At 40.4% G+C, this 15,000-nt stretch overlaps 1 protein-coding gene across 6 annotated transcripts in view; it reads right to left on the reverse strand.

The window, feature by feature from the left end:
- Positions 1-14,797, reverse strand: part of LOC135209094 (beta-1,4-glucuronyltransferase 1-like) — a 122,489-nt gene extending 107,692 nt beyond the window's left edge. For 2 of the 6 annotated variants that reach the window (XM_064241692.1, XM_064241690.1), the window contains exon 1: positions 4,409-4,558. In XM_064241692.1, the coding sequence (XP_064097762.1) occupies positions 4,409-4,420 (12 nt within the window). In that variant the 5' untranslated portion in view covers positions 4,421-4,558. Of the gene's footprint in view, positions 1-4,408; positions 4,563-14,725 lie in introns of those variants that run through there. The other 4 variants (XM_064241694.1, XM_064241691.1, XM_064241693.1 and 1 more) reach the window with 4 other exon arrangements.
- Positions 14,798-15,000: the final 203 nt, after the last annotated feature.

The raw sequence follows: 15,000 nt of genomic DNA on the forward strand, positions 1-15,000 counted from the left end.
ATTTATAACTAGATTTGTTTCTCCAGAATTATTATAATTATAGTATAATATAATATTTTATAGAGCACACTACAGAGGTATTAGAGAGAGAGAGAGAGAGAGAGAGAGAGCGCCAAAGGCTACGCCAGGAAAGACGAATATTTGAGCGATACGAAACTTGTAAAACGACTATTGAAAGTTACTAAAAGTCGTTATGGTGACGACGTGGCCCAAGGGCGGAAGACGGAAGAGAGAGAGAGAGAGAGAGAGAGAGAGAGAGAGAGAGAGAGAGAGAGAGACCTTAGGTAGGTAGACATACCAGTAATGTCATCGCCTACGCGCATATTTTGCATAACTTTGTGGAGAAGTTTTAATTTCACTCTAAACTGGTGACATTAGATAGGCCTATGCCCCTAATCGGGTTAAGTCAGGTCACCCGTATGAGTTACTTGTTAACTCTCGCCTTAAAAATGTCCAAAATTTTTTTAGCCCCTATTTCTTTGGTCATTTAAAAAAAATTTTTCACACACACTCATCTTTTAGAATAATGTTGCTGGTTCCAACCCTTACAGGCTGCGACCAACCTCAGTAGACTGACCGCCAGGTACTGTTTCAGAAATTCTATAAAAAAAATTAAAAAATGAAGAAATAAAATTGAAATATATACTTTTAATGGCTTGTTATTTGAACGGAATTTTTTTTGTGGGGGGGCGGCTGTTGGGGGAATATTTGCCTATAATACATGTATGCGAAATATATTATTATTATTATTATTATTATTATTATTATTATTTTTCTTTGGGGGGGGAGGGAGGCATATCACAGTCCTCCAATTCGACTGGGTGGTATTTATAGTGTGGGGTTCCGGGTTGCATCCTGCCTCCTTAGGAGTCCATCACTTTTCTTACTATGTGCGCCGTTTCTAGGATCACACTCTTCTGCATGAGTCCTGGAGCTACTTCAGCCTCTAGTTTTTCTAGATTCCTTTTCAGGGATCTTGGGATCGTGCCTATACTCTGTTTTCTTCCATCTCTCCATCCGCCAGTGGTGTTTGGGTATGGTAACACTGCGTCCCGGGCTTTAGATAGTTACGCTATGTGTAAGTTTTAGGTAAATAAAAGGATATCTGGGTGTACATTTGCAACTAGAAAAGTGTTTTGATAATTTACTGTATGCGAATTACACTGTTAATATTCGAAATAGGATATTGTTATTATTGTTGAATGTAAGCTGAATGTAACTATCTAAAGCCCGGGACGCAGTGTTACCATACGCAAACACCACAGGCGGATGGACAGAGGGAAAAAAACAGAATATAGTGTTCCTATGATTATGGGTACAATTTCCAATGGCATATCCCGTATCCTTCTTATTTCTATTTTCAGGTCTTGATACTTATCCATTTTTCCATTTTTCCATTTTTATTATTATTATTATTATTATTATTATTATTATTATTATTATTATTATTATTATTATTATTATTATTATTATTATTAATATATCGAAGTTTATTATTATTAATTATGTTATCATTATTATTTTTGAAAATTTAGATTATTTCTGTTATTATTATTACTCAAAATTTGAAGACATCTACTACAAGGAACAAACAGTAACCAGTACAATTAAAGTTAAAGAGGAAATGATAAAAAAAAAAAACGAAAAAACGAAAAACAAAATTCACATAGGAAAAAATGCAAGCCCTACGTGAGATATCTCGAAATGTCTTGGTTACGAAATGTCGATATAGTATAAACGAACAAAGCTTAAATTCTTTTTTTTTTTATCACAGTTATCTATGAACACATCCTGTAAATGCTGTAATGGGAAAACCCTGTTTTGGTCATTTGAGAAAAAAGATTTTTAAATCTTAGTCTGCATAGGAGTCTTTAGATGTATGTAGGCCTATAGGACTGTGTGCAGTACTTGGGTATTGCCGTCTAGATGCATTGACTTAGGCCTAGGACCTGGGACCTAGGTAATGTTCCGTCAAGCTATTATATTTTACTTAAGGAATATCAGAAAAATGCAGATAACTTCGTCATTGGGAAAACCTGTCTGGTATTTTTTTTTATATAGTTTTAAAGTACGTTTGAATAGTGGTTTGCATAGGAGTCTTTTTGTGTACCTAGACCTATAGCAATATGTGTAGTACTTAGGCCTAAGACAGAAAAATGTTTTGTCAACTTATTTAACTTTACTTAAGGAATATATGAAAAATGTAAAATTTTACTTAAGGAATATATGAAAAATGTAAAATTTTACTTAAGGAATATATGAAAAATGTAAAATTTTACTTAAGGAATATATGAAAAATGTAAAATTTTACTTAAGGAATATATGAAAAATAAAATAAAATTTTACTTAAGGAATATATGAAAAATGTAAAATTTACTTAAGGAATATATGAAAAATGTAAAATTTTACTTAAGGAATATGTGAAAAATGTAAAATTTTACTTAAGGAATATATGAAAAATGTAAATAATTTTTTCATGGGGCAAACCATCTCGATAATTTCTTCGTTTCGTGTTACATTTAAATGTTATTTTGCATAGGACCTGGTGCAGTGCTTAGGCCTAAGACCTGATTAAAGTATTGTCAAGTTACTGAATTGCATTTAGGAAAATGTGAAAAATATAAATGATTGTATCGTGGGGAATACCTTTTTGATAATTCTTTGTCTAGTTTAAAGTCACGTTTAAATATTACTTTGCATAGGTGTCTTTAGATGTATATAGGCCTATAGGACCGGGCGCCGTACTTAGGCCTAGGGCTTGATTAAAGTTTTGTCAAGTTACTTAACTTTGCTTAAGGAATATGTGGAGAATATAAACAATTTCGTAAAGGGAAACTTTTTTGTTTTAAGGTTACGCTTAATTATTAGTTTGTATAAGTCTTTATATGTATATAGGCCTATATGACTGCGTTTATTGCGTAGAACTAGGACTTGGTTAAAGTTTTATCAAGTTATGTAATTTCATTTAGGAAAATATAAATGATTTCGTTTTGGAAATAAACCTTTCGATAAATTTTTTTAAAGTTTTAAATATCAGTCTGCATTGATGTCGTTGTAAGTATATACTCGTAGGCCTAGATTGCGTGTACTTAGGCCTAGACCCTGGTTACTGTTTCGTCAAAGGATTTATTTGCATTTAGGGAGAAATTTAAAAAAAAAAATCAAAGATTTAAAGTGTTCAAGGGTAAAGAAGTCATTCAGAACTAGTTGACGTGTTTTGCTAAACCACTTGTTTCTAAAAAAAAACGTAATTATAGACTACATACGCCGTAGGCCTAAGACCTGGCTTTCCAAACTATAGCACAATAAATCATAATGAAAAATATATGCGGTTTGCCACCTGTCCCGAATTTAAGATTGCCAAGCAAACGTGGGTAACAAAATCCTATAGAATTGAAGTCTGTATTTGACATAAGCCTAAGACGTACCTTTCAAAATACATAGCACAATAGGCATATCAAACACACGAAAGTAAAACCTGCGGCCTTAGTCACACGTAACTTTCAGTAGGCCTATCACCGCACGATCGTAAGATTGCCAGGAAAAGTTAAGTAAAAATTCTTCTTGAGTTAAAGAATTAAAGTCGGTATGTGCCGTAAGCCTAGGAGCTACCTTAACAAATTATAGCACAAATTTGGTAGTAGAATATGTAGTATTTTAGCCACAGGTCACTTTCAATAGGCCTATCTTATCCCTATTCCAAGATTGCCAAGAAAAATGTGCGTAACAAAGTCTTATAGAATTAAAGTCACGTAAAGAAACATTGTCGTAGGCTTATATTAAAAAATATTATCAAAATAGCCACATATTTAAAAAAATATATTGTCTGAGGCCTATATTAACACAATTTTATAAAAGAAAAAAAATAATGTCACATATAAAAAGAATATTGTCCGAGGCATTTACAAAATCGTATAGAATTAAAAATCACATAAAGAAACGTTGTCTTAGGCCTATATTAACAAAGCCTTACAAGAATACAGTCACTTATATAAAAATAATATTGTCTGAGGCCTATCTTAACACAATCTTATAAAATTAAAGTACCTTATATAAAAAAAATATTGTGTGAGGCCTATCTTAACAAAATCTTATAGAATTAAACTCACTTCTATAAAAAGATATTGTCGAAGGCCTATATTAACACAGTCTTACTGAAATAAAGTCACTTAACAGAAAAAAATTACTGCCTGAGGCCTCTATTAACACAATCTTCTAAAAATAAACTCACTTGTATAAAAAGAATATTTTCGGAGGCCTATCTTAACACAATCTTATAAAAATAAACTCACTTTTATAAAAATGATATTGTCGGAGACTTATCTTAAAACAATCTTATAAAAATAAACTCACTTGTATGAAAATAATATTGTCTTAACACATTACTATAAAAATTAAAGTCACTTACATAAAAGGACATTGTCTGAGGCCTATCTTAACAGAATCGTATAGAATTAAAAGTCACGCGGTGTAACAAAGAAGCACAATGTTCGTAGGCCTACCTCCCAGCGATTGCTAGAGAGCACTATCAACATGCCACCCGCGCAACCTTAGCTCACTCGGCGAACTGTCACTCACTCACTCGGTAGCGCCAAGAATGAACGCTCTCTCTCTCTCTCTCTCTCTCTCTCTCTCTCTCTCAGCCAATCACTGCTATGCCGGAGGAAGCCCGGGGAGGGGGCGGGTGGGGTGTGGGGGGGGGGGGGGGGGCGACTTCGGCGGTTACTACTAAAATCCTCGCGGTTACGAGGGTTATTGTGACCCGTTACGTGTGACCTGTGAACTCGTTATCTGTGACCTGTTACTCGTGACCACCACCCCCGTTACTTGTGACCTGTTTACCCGTGACCCTTGATGTGGGACGTGTGTGTGTGACCTGTTTTACCCATGACCTGCCTCGTGACCCGTTTTGACCCATGACCCGTGACCTGTTATGCATGACGCGAGACGTGTGACCTGTGACCCATGATCTCGTGAACTGCTTTACCCATGACCCAAGACCTGTTACGCATGACGCGAGACATGTGACCTGTTACGCATGACCCGAGACCTGTTACGCATGGTGCGAGACATGTGACCTGTAACCAATGACCCGAGACCTGTTATGCATGACCCGAGACTTGTTACCCATGACCTGAGACATGTGACTTGTTACCCATGACCTATGATGACCCGTTGCCCATAATCCATGAACTGTGACCCTTTACCCATCACCTTTGACCAGTGACCTCAGACTCTTGAGGGTCATTTACATATACACAATGACGACCACATGTCAGAGAGTTGCTGAGTGACTCAGAGGCATTCTAATGATCTTCCTTATCGACTCATCTGAGTCATTTTGTGGGGGATTGTGGGAGTGTGGAGATCGTGGAAAGTCAGTGACCTTTCCCACACCTCCCCCCCTACCCCATACTTCCCAATCCCTCTCCCCCACCCACAGGTTTTACTCTGAAATACTTTGCGTTGGGAAGTTTATAATAAAAAGTATACACAATATCTTATATTATAATTATTATATATAATATAATATAATATATATATATATATCTTATATATATTATATTAGATAGATAATAGTCTTATATCTTAGATATATAATAGATATATATTATATTAATACATATTAGATATCTATTATCTAAGAATAGATATATATATTATATAAATAGAAGAATATATAGAGATATAATATATAGATATAGAGATATTTATAATATATAATAATATCGATATAGAGAATATATATATATATATATAGATATAGATATATATATATATATACAGATTATATATATATATATATATATATATATAGATATATAATGACAAATTCACCGCCCGTTTGTCTTTGTCTCTTGACTCCTGCCTTTTGGTTTGTCCGTCTTTCTGTATGGTATTCCGTTGTGGTCAAGCTGTATTACAAAGCAAGAATGCACGCACGTCACCGTGAGGACGAAGATGCTTTGAGGAAAATAATCAAAGAGAATGTGACCCCCACCGAAGCCGACAAAGAACTTGAACTTGTAATTTATTACCAAAATCGACGTACCCGGGACCTTATTATGAAGAACAACCCGACCCCCCCCAGCAAGAGACCTCTTGAAACAGTCGAATGTGGATGTCCCGGCTCTTACGTTGGTATGACTTCTATGAGACTGTCCAAGAGGATTTCCTGCCACGTACAAGAAGGAGCGATTAAAAACCATATCATGACAGCACACCAGGAAGCTATCTCCCGCGACGGTATTATCAAGAATATAAAGATAATAGGGAGGGCTCCTGATCAGCGACGCTTGCGACTCCTCGAGGCACACCTCATACAGCAAGAGAAGCCCTCATTGAATACGACGCAGGAGGTGCTCTTCCTCCCCACCAACTTAAGGAAACCTATGTGTATAAATACAAGTAATACCAGACCGAGCGACACCCCCGATCTAAGAATACCAGATGAGACGAGCAGCCAAGCAGCCAATGACATCGCGACCCGTCGTGACACAACGCCCAGGGAAGCCTTGCCCCAGCCTCGACAGTCTGCTAGGCTGCAACTTCGCAACCTTCAACGACGAGAAGCGTCTTGAAGAAAACTTCGTTCAACCAATGGCGGGAGCGCATTGCGCCACCGGCCAATGAAAACGCAGCTAGCGGTTGAACCCCTGCTGACCTGCCGCTATATATTGAGTAGATCCTGACAGCAACAACAGTCTTCTCCGATCCACTGCCGTGATCATACTCGGATGATACCGAGAGAAACGTTGGCCAATATATTAACTTATATTTTGACCTATTTGTTCATTTACTGTAACAAATAAATAAATTTGTGACAATTATCCCTGGAATTGACTGCTCCTGATGAGTAATATCGGCGCAATACTCGCCAGTTGTAATAGCAGAGAGAAAGCTATTATTAGAAAAATAGAGAAGACTATTTACAAGTTGAATGCAGCTGATTGCAGCAATATCTTCAATAAGACTTGTTTGAAAGAGGGTCTCCTTCCAAATAATAATAATAATAATAATAATAATAATAATAATAATAATAATAATATTGGTAATGAAGAACAGTAGGAGAAGGAAAACCAACGTAAGCATGGCATGGATAGACTATAAGAAAGCCTTCGACATGATACCACACACATGGCTAATAGAATGCCTGAAAATATATGGGGCAGAGGAAAACACCATCAGCTTCCTCAAAAATACAATGCGCAACTGGAATACAATACTTACAAGCTCTGGAATAAGACTGTCAGAGGTTAATATCAGGAGAGGGATCTTCCAGGGCGACTCACTGTCCCCACTACTCTTCGTAGTAGCCATGATTCCCATGACAAAAGTACTACAGAAGATGGATGCCGGGTACCAACTCAAGAAAAGAGGCAACAGAATTAACCATCTGATGTTCATGGACGACATCAAGCTGTATGGTAAGAGCATCAAGGAAATAGATACCCTAATCCAGACTGTAAGGATTGTATCTGGGGACATCAGGATGGAGTTTGGAATAGAAAAAATGGCGCCTTAGTCAACATACAAAAAGGCAAAGTAACGAGAACTGAAGGGATAAAGCTACCAGATGGGAGCAACATCAAAACATAGATGAGACAGGATACAAAATACCTGGGAATAATGGAAGGAGGGGATATAAAACACCAAGAGAATGGAACACCGATCAGGAAAGAATATATGCAGACTCAAGGCGATACTCAAGTCAAAACTCAACTCCGGAAATATGATAAAAGCCATAAACACATGGGCAGTGCCAGTAATCAGATACAGCGCAGGAATAGTGGAATGGACGAAGGCAGGAGAAAGACAAACAGAACAGAGGACTGGCACAACAAACCAATGCACGGACAATACATGAGACAGACTAAAGAACTAGCCAGCGATGACACGTGGCAATGGCTACAGAGGGGAGAGCTAAAGAAGGAAACTGAAGGAACGATAACAGCGGCACAAGATCAGGCCCTAAGAACCAGATATGTTCAAAGAACGATAGACGGAAATAACATCTCTCCTATATGTAGGAAGTGCAATACGAAAAATGAAACCATAAACCACATAGCAAGCGAATGCCCGGCACTTGCACAGAACCAGTACAAAAAGAGGCATGATTCAGTGGCAAAAGCCCTCCATTGGAGCCTGTGCAAGAAACATCAGCTACCTTGCAGTAATAAGTGGTACGAGCACCAACCTGAGGGAGTGATAGAAAACGATCAGGCAAAGATCCTCTGGGACTATGGTATCAGAACGGATAGGGTGATACGTGCAAACAGACCAGACGTGACGTTGATGGACAAAGTCAAGAAGAAAGTATCACTCATTGATGTCGCAATACCATGGGACACCAGAGTTGAAGAGAAAGAGAGGGAAAAAATGGATAAGTATCAAGATCTGAAAATAGAAATAAGAAGGATATGGGATATGCCAGTGGAAATCGTACCCATAATCATAGGAACACTAGGCACGATCCCAAGATCCCTGAAAAGGAATCTAGAAAAACTAGAGGCTGAAGTAGATCCACGACTCATGCAGAAGAGTGTGATCCTACAAACGGCACACATAGTAAGAAAAGTGATGGACTCCTAAGGAGGCAGGATGCAACCCGGAACCCCACACTATAAATACCACCCAGTCAAATTGGAGGACTGTGATAAAGCAAAAAAAAAAAAAATAAATAAATAGCAATAATAATAATTCTCTGGTCATTATGATACCCACACCTCCAACCTATGGGAACACCTCGCCCATGAGACACGAGGCTGGACCCTGTTTTTCAGCAGAGCTCAGCCCTTTTGAAATATTTCTCTACGTCCCTCAGGAGGAGGAGGAGACGAAGAAGGGAATCCGTGCCCTTGGGGACTGAGGAAGGGGTAAGGGCCTTAAGGGTGGGTTACGAAATTAAAAATAGAAGGCCCGGAATCGATACCATACGGGTGAACTACTTTTGAAAATGGTGGGTTTGTCATTAGAATGTTATAATCATGGTCCTTTGGGGATTCGGTATATTTTTTGGCTTCGTTAGAAAGACCTGCGTCAGGACGCTGACGAATGGAGAAGGAAGGAGGGATAAGGTAGGAAGAAAGGTGAGGAAGAATTAGAGGAGGAGGAGGAGGAGGAGGAGGAGGAGGAGGAGGAGGGGGAGGAATAAAAGTGAGGAGAAGGTACAGGAAACTTCGAGAAGTAGAACAGCTGAGTGCTTGAATCAGAGATAAAACTGGACTTGCATTACCCATTCTCCAACATTTAAGTGAAATCACACAGTGAAGTCGGAAGGGATACGACTAAAGTCACTTATTGAAGTCTAAGGAGATATACTTGATGTTGAAATAGTGAAGTCAAAGAAGGTGTATTTCGATATAAAAGTCCATCATACATAGATGAAGTCAATCAGTGACGCCAGAGAGGAAGGTGTACAAATGACGTCATCCTCTGAAGTCAGATAGTAAAAGCTTCACAGAAAAACGAAGTCACTCAATGAAGTCAGTAGAGAAAAAAAAATCAAGATCACCTCTCTTGCAAATGAAGTCACTCAGTGAGGTCACAGGAGGAAGGATGATGGATGTCAGGAACAGTTTTATTGCCGTCCAAATTTACAGGACCCGGCCTTTTGCTGTTGGCCGAAATCAATGGAGATGACCCCCAGGAGAGAGAGAGAGAGAGAGAGAGAGAGAGAGAGAGAGAGATACGGAAACAGAGAAAAAGAGAGATGAGGGAGAGAGACAGAGAGAGAGAGAGATGGGGGGAATGAAAGAGACAGACAGACAGATAGGTACAGAGAGAGAGAGAAACAGAGAAAGATAGAGATGAGGGAGAGAGAGAGAGAGAGAGAGAGAGAGAGAGAAGGAGAGAGAGAGAGACAGAGAGAGAGAGAGAGAGAGGGAAATGAGGGAAGGGGGGAGAGAGAGAGAAGGAGAGATGGGGAATGAAAGAGAGACAGACAGACAGACAGATAGGTACAGAGAGACAGAAACAGAGAAAAAGAGATGAGGGAAGGAGAGACAAAGACACACAGAGAGAGAGAGAGAGAGAGAGAGAGAGAGAGAGAGAGAGAGAGAGAGAGAGAGATAATGTACCACAGCCTGACCTTTTGTATCTTAGCAACTAAATACCTTTCCCACATCAGCTGATCCATCAAAGGTCAAATTGGAAGCTTATGAGAACTGTCTGGTAGTGTCGTGAGGTACTCGGGGATCGATCCTAGGAGTGGGGGTTTTGGGGGGATTATATATCTGTGACCTGATGTGCACGGCTGCTGCTTTCATGTACCTGGTCATGAGTCGACTGGGGTGAGTTGCAAGTATAGATGGCTTGAGTCTCCCTTAATGGAGCCAGAATTTGAGTAGAGAGAGAGAGAGAGAGAGAGAGAGAGAGAGAGAGAGAGAGAGAGAGAGACCTCCTCCCCACGAAAGACTGGGAGGGGGAAGAGAAGAAGGAAGTGGGATCCACTGCACCATTTGTTTCGGGGGGGGGAGGGGGGTGCAGAACGCTGGGTTGGCCTGGCCCTCAGGACGTCTCTGAAGAGAGAGAGAGAGAGAGAGAGAGAGAGAGAGAGGGAGGAGTAGGAGTGCCTTCCAAGCCGGGGAGAGAGAGAGAGAGAGAGAGAGGAGGAGAGAGAGAGAGAGAGAGACAGTCGACTCAGACAGGAAGTTTAAAAGCAACCTTGAACTTCTGTGGGTGACTCTTGGATTATGCTTCACCACCCCCCACTTCTTCCCTCAGCACATTTCCGAAAAGTGTGGGAGGGGAGGGGAGGGGAGGGGGCAAATCGAGCCCATCCCGCTCCTATTCTCCCCCCCCCCTCCCCATCACACACACACACACTGCTACTTCCCCCAGGCTTGATTAATTTTCTTTCAATGATGTTTCCAGTTATTTAAAAATGTCTCGAAGACCTCAGGAAGATTTCCCCTGGATAAGTGAACAGTCGCATCACGTCTCTCTTTCTCTCTCTCTCCCCAGAGGCTCTCTCTTTCTCTCTCCACAGAGAGAGAGAGAGAGAGAGAGAGAGAGAGAGAGAGAGAGAGAGAGAGAGAGGGCCTTTCTTCCATCCTTAAGAGTTTGATGCTGATGGAGAGATTATATTAGTCCTATTGGGCGCTGAAAGAGACAGATGGAATGACAAGAGAGCTTTTCATTGAAGTCTGTTTTTAACCAGACAGACAGAGAGAGAGGGAGAGAGAGAGAGAGAGAGAGAGAGAGAGAGAGAGAGAGAGAGAGAGAGAGAGAGAGAGAGAGAGAGAGAATGCTTTCTATAGAACGTGTGATACAGTATGAGAGACTTTTCACTATATTTGTCTCAACTTGTTTGTGTGTGAGAGATAGAGAGACAGAGAGTCACTCACCGTGAGCATCTCTCTCATGAACCCACCTACCAACCCAACCCAACCCCTCCTCCCCCTCCCCCTACCTCCCTCGGACCCCTGGGAGGGTGGGGTCTCCTGAGGGACTGGCTGGCCTGTTGTCGGTCGACGGTCCTCCGCAAACGGTCCCCCGAATTCTCCCACAAAAAGGGTCCTCATAATCGAATTTGGTTCGTCATGGAACTCTTAATGCAACGGATTATCCACAGAAAATGGTTTCCGGGATCCTTAAAAGTCTTATGAGCTTTTGGTTATGGAGATAGTTTTGATTATCTGGGAGAGAGAGAGAGAGAGAGAGAGAGAGAGAGAGAAGGATGCTGCGGCAGGTAGCATCAGCAGCATCCGTTGTCTCGGCTCGATCCGTCTCCTCTTGATACAGACGTGGCTTGTGTCCCTCCACTCGTGGGAAGGCCGATAGGAGTGGCAACTATAGTAGATTCACATCAACCGTGCATCTGATGTCTGGGCCAGTCTTTCTACGCTCCTGATTGGCTGTTGATAAGCCAGTCACAGGGCAGGGAACGCTCAGTCTCTCTCGAGAGTTCACATAGGCAGGATGTATGCTCCACCTCTCTTTAGAGATACGTCTTTCAAAAGTATCCCTCAGGAGAGATGGAACATACATGCTGCCTATGTGAACTCTCGAGAGAGATTGAGGAGAGTTTCCAGCCCTGTGACTGGCTTATCAACAGCCAATCAGGAGCGTCTTAAGGGACTGGCCTAGACATCAAATGCACGGGTGATGTGAATCTACTATAGTCATATATGGCCTTTTCTAGAAGTTTTATTCTGACATTAATAAAAGGAAAGAAATAAAAACTCACTGAGGTCTCCGTGAGGAGAGAATGTCAAATTCGGAATAGGACGAGCTGTTTTACCCAAATTTTGAGGTGGTCCTCTTCGTCTGTCAACTATAATCCCGTAATCATGGACAGTCATCCAGAAAGTTTGTCAACTTTTCTGCCTTTAAGACAGTTATCTATCATCTCTCTGTCTCCTCTCTGTCTGATATTTTTGAATCTCTCAAATGAAAGTTCATTAAAACATCTTGAATCTGTCATCTTTTTGGACTTTCAGGTTATAAACTTCTAACTTGTTGTTTAGAGATCACACGACTTGACTAGACAGATCAACTTCTGTAGTATTCAAATTTGTTTATATGTTGTCAGTGACTCATTCCATCCAGTTAAAAATTGTTCGGCGTGGGGCTCATTTGACCCTTTGAAGAATACTAGTGTCCTCACACTTTTCGAGGGCGTATTCTTTCGTCCTACTCTCAGGTGGCGTTTTCTTGAATCTTTTCCCCTTCTCTACCTTTCTGTACTGCCAGGCACTTCTCTGGATATATAATGGAACAGTACTTCAATGTTCCAGCCCTTTTTTATATGCATTATTCCAGCTGGAGTTAGTAGAGTACTGGGCTCTCCATCAGAGAGTCTGAGGTTCAGTTAATACCAGCCAGCCAGTCAGTCAACCCAACTTTACATGGGTACAAGCAATAGTTGATAGTCAAACGTGGGGCAGAATGGATCAACGCCCCCTACTGTGATACAAGAAGTTAGACGGACTTTGGCTTGGCTAGTTCAGCCACTGTCATATCCCTTTTCCAGTAAGTACTGTTGTGGCCACTGTTCTGTTGAGTTCAAGGAAAGTATACATCATCTCCTCATATGGCTTCTGCATTAGCTCTGCGGCAATCAATAATCTCCTGGGCGCACAGTTTTTATGGCTCTTTCACTCCCTTTGTTGCCAAGTATCGGGAGTCGGCTTCCGTTTTCCCAATCCCATGTAATCTGCTCTTAAAGGGGCGGATTTACCACTTCCTCTGAGGTGTAGCGTGACTCTTTCTTCTTCTGTCTTTTCTACCTTCTTCTTTTTTGTGCCATGAACTGGATAAAGGGATGAATAGTCTTTTCAACTGGGGTGTCTCTATACTTAGAAAAGCCACCCATTAGTTCCGTATACTGTGTGTCTAAATTTCCTATTTGTAATTACATATCTTATAGGATGATGTATAGAGAAAGCAATCCAGCTAACATAATAATTCCATCACCAAGTGCCTAGGCTTACTCACGCCATCTCTCCAAACTGTAGATATTTATGTCTTGGACGGAACTAAAAGCAGCCGTATCATCTAGCCTACCATTACCTAGCCTAACCTAGCCTAAAGCAAAGGCTTGGTTTGAGTTCCACCGGTGGAAAAGTAGCCAAGTTAGGCCTATGAACACTACGAACATCCAGAGATGAGGAACGAAGCTGAATTAACCAACCTATTCAATCTTAATCCCTGGATTAGAAGGTCTGGTATTGGTCATCACTGGCATAAAGCATCTGTAATAACCCCAGTAGTGTTATCATGGGGTTTAGTGGGTCACTCGAAACATCACACTCTACAGTGCAGTGATCTTTACAAGTACAGTACTATTCTATCAGCGTAAGCACAGCTGACTCACAATGATGAAAATAAACACGAAGAAAGCATACTGGCCTAGACCGACTGAACCTAACCTAACCCAGTGTCGAACCTTGTGACCAAGCCTTCATTGGTCTCTGCGGCAACCATAATTCACACTGCTGACATTTAAGCATTATCAGCAGGAAGAGAGCAGGCCAGCCAGTTCAAAGCAGTGAACAGCAAAATACCAAAATATTCATAAACTAGCATTCCGCCGCTCCACGGAAGGAGTCCGAAGACCAACGGGACCAACTCGGTATAGGTCAGCATGTTCTTTGAGTCGCCAGGAAGTCTTGAGCCGAACTAGGCCACAATATTAAGAGGGGAAAATGCCAAGAAGATAGAACCCACCCACTCTGGCCCTGGGGGATGGGGTGGGCTGGCTTACTTGTCGGTGGCTTATAATGGTGTTGGTCTCATTAGAAGATTCAGCTGGTGACCTTTTCGGCTGCATTCTCAAAACTTGTGAGTATGCGTGTGTCAGAGAGAGAGAGAGAGAGAGAGAGAGAGAGAGAGAGAGTGAGTGAGTGAGTGAGTGTGTATTGGCCTGCTAAAGGTTATGAATGAGTGATAAGATGACCTTTAGATGTACTTAAAAAAACAAAAACCAGCTTGAATTGAAGTGAGACAGACTTGAACCAGTCGCTCATCATTGAAAAGAGGGATGTTTTGGCATTACAAGAGAGAGAGAGAGAGAGAGAGAGAGGGTATAGAACGTTAGTAAAGAGTGGTACTTTATGGAGAATTACTAAGAAATAGTATGAACTATATAGTATATATATATATATATATATATATATATATATATACATATATATATATATATATATATATATATATATATATGTAACTATATATATATAAAACAGAAAAAGGCCATCAACACCTGATCATCATCACTTACCTGAAATACCGTGAGGAAGGAATGAAGGAAGATGTCTGAACAGTTTCGCTTTCTTCTTCAGGCATAACTAACGGTTGAATGAAAAGAAAACGAGAAGTTTGGTTAATACCTGCATTGCAGAAAACGGAAAGAGCGTCGTAACTTACTACAAGCAAACCTTATCACAAAGAAAATGGGAAGACGCGTCATACCTTATTACAAAAACTTGAAGATGGATAAATAACGAAGGCGTCAAAGATAGTGTGGTAAATGTATTATCATACATAATTATAATT

This window comes from Macrobrachium nipponense, chromosome 37, assembly GCF_015104395.2.
Source record: "Macrobrachium nipponense isolate FS-2020 chromosome 37, ASM1510439v2, whole genome shotgun sequence".
NCBI lineage: Eukaryota > Metazoa > Arthropoda > Malacostraca > Decapoda > Palaemonidae > Macrobrachium > Macrobrachium nipponense.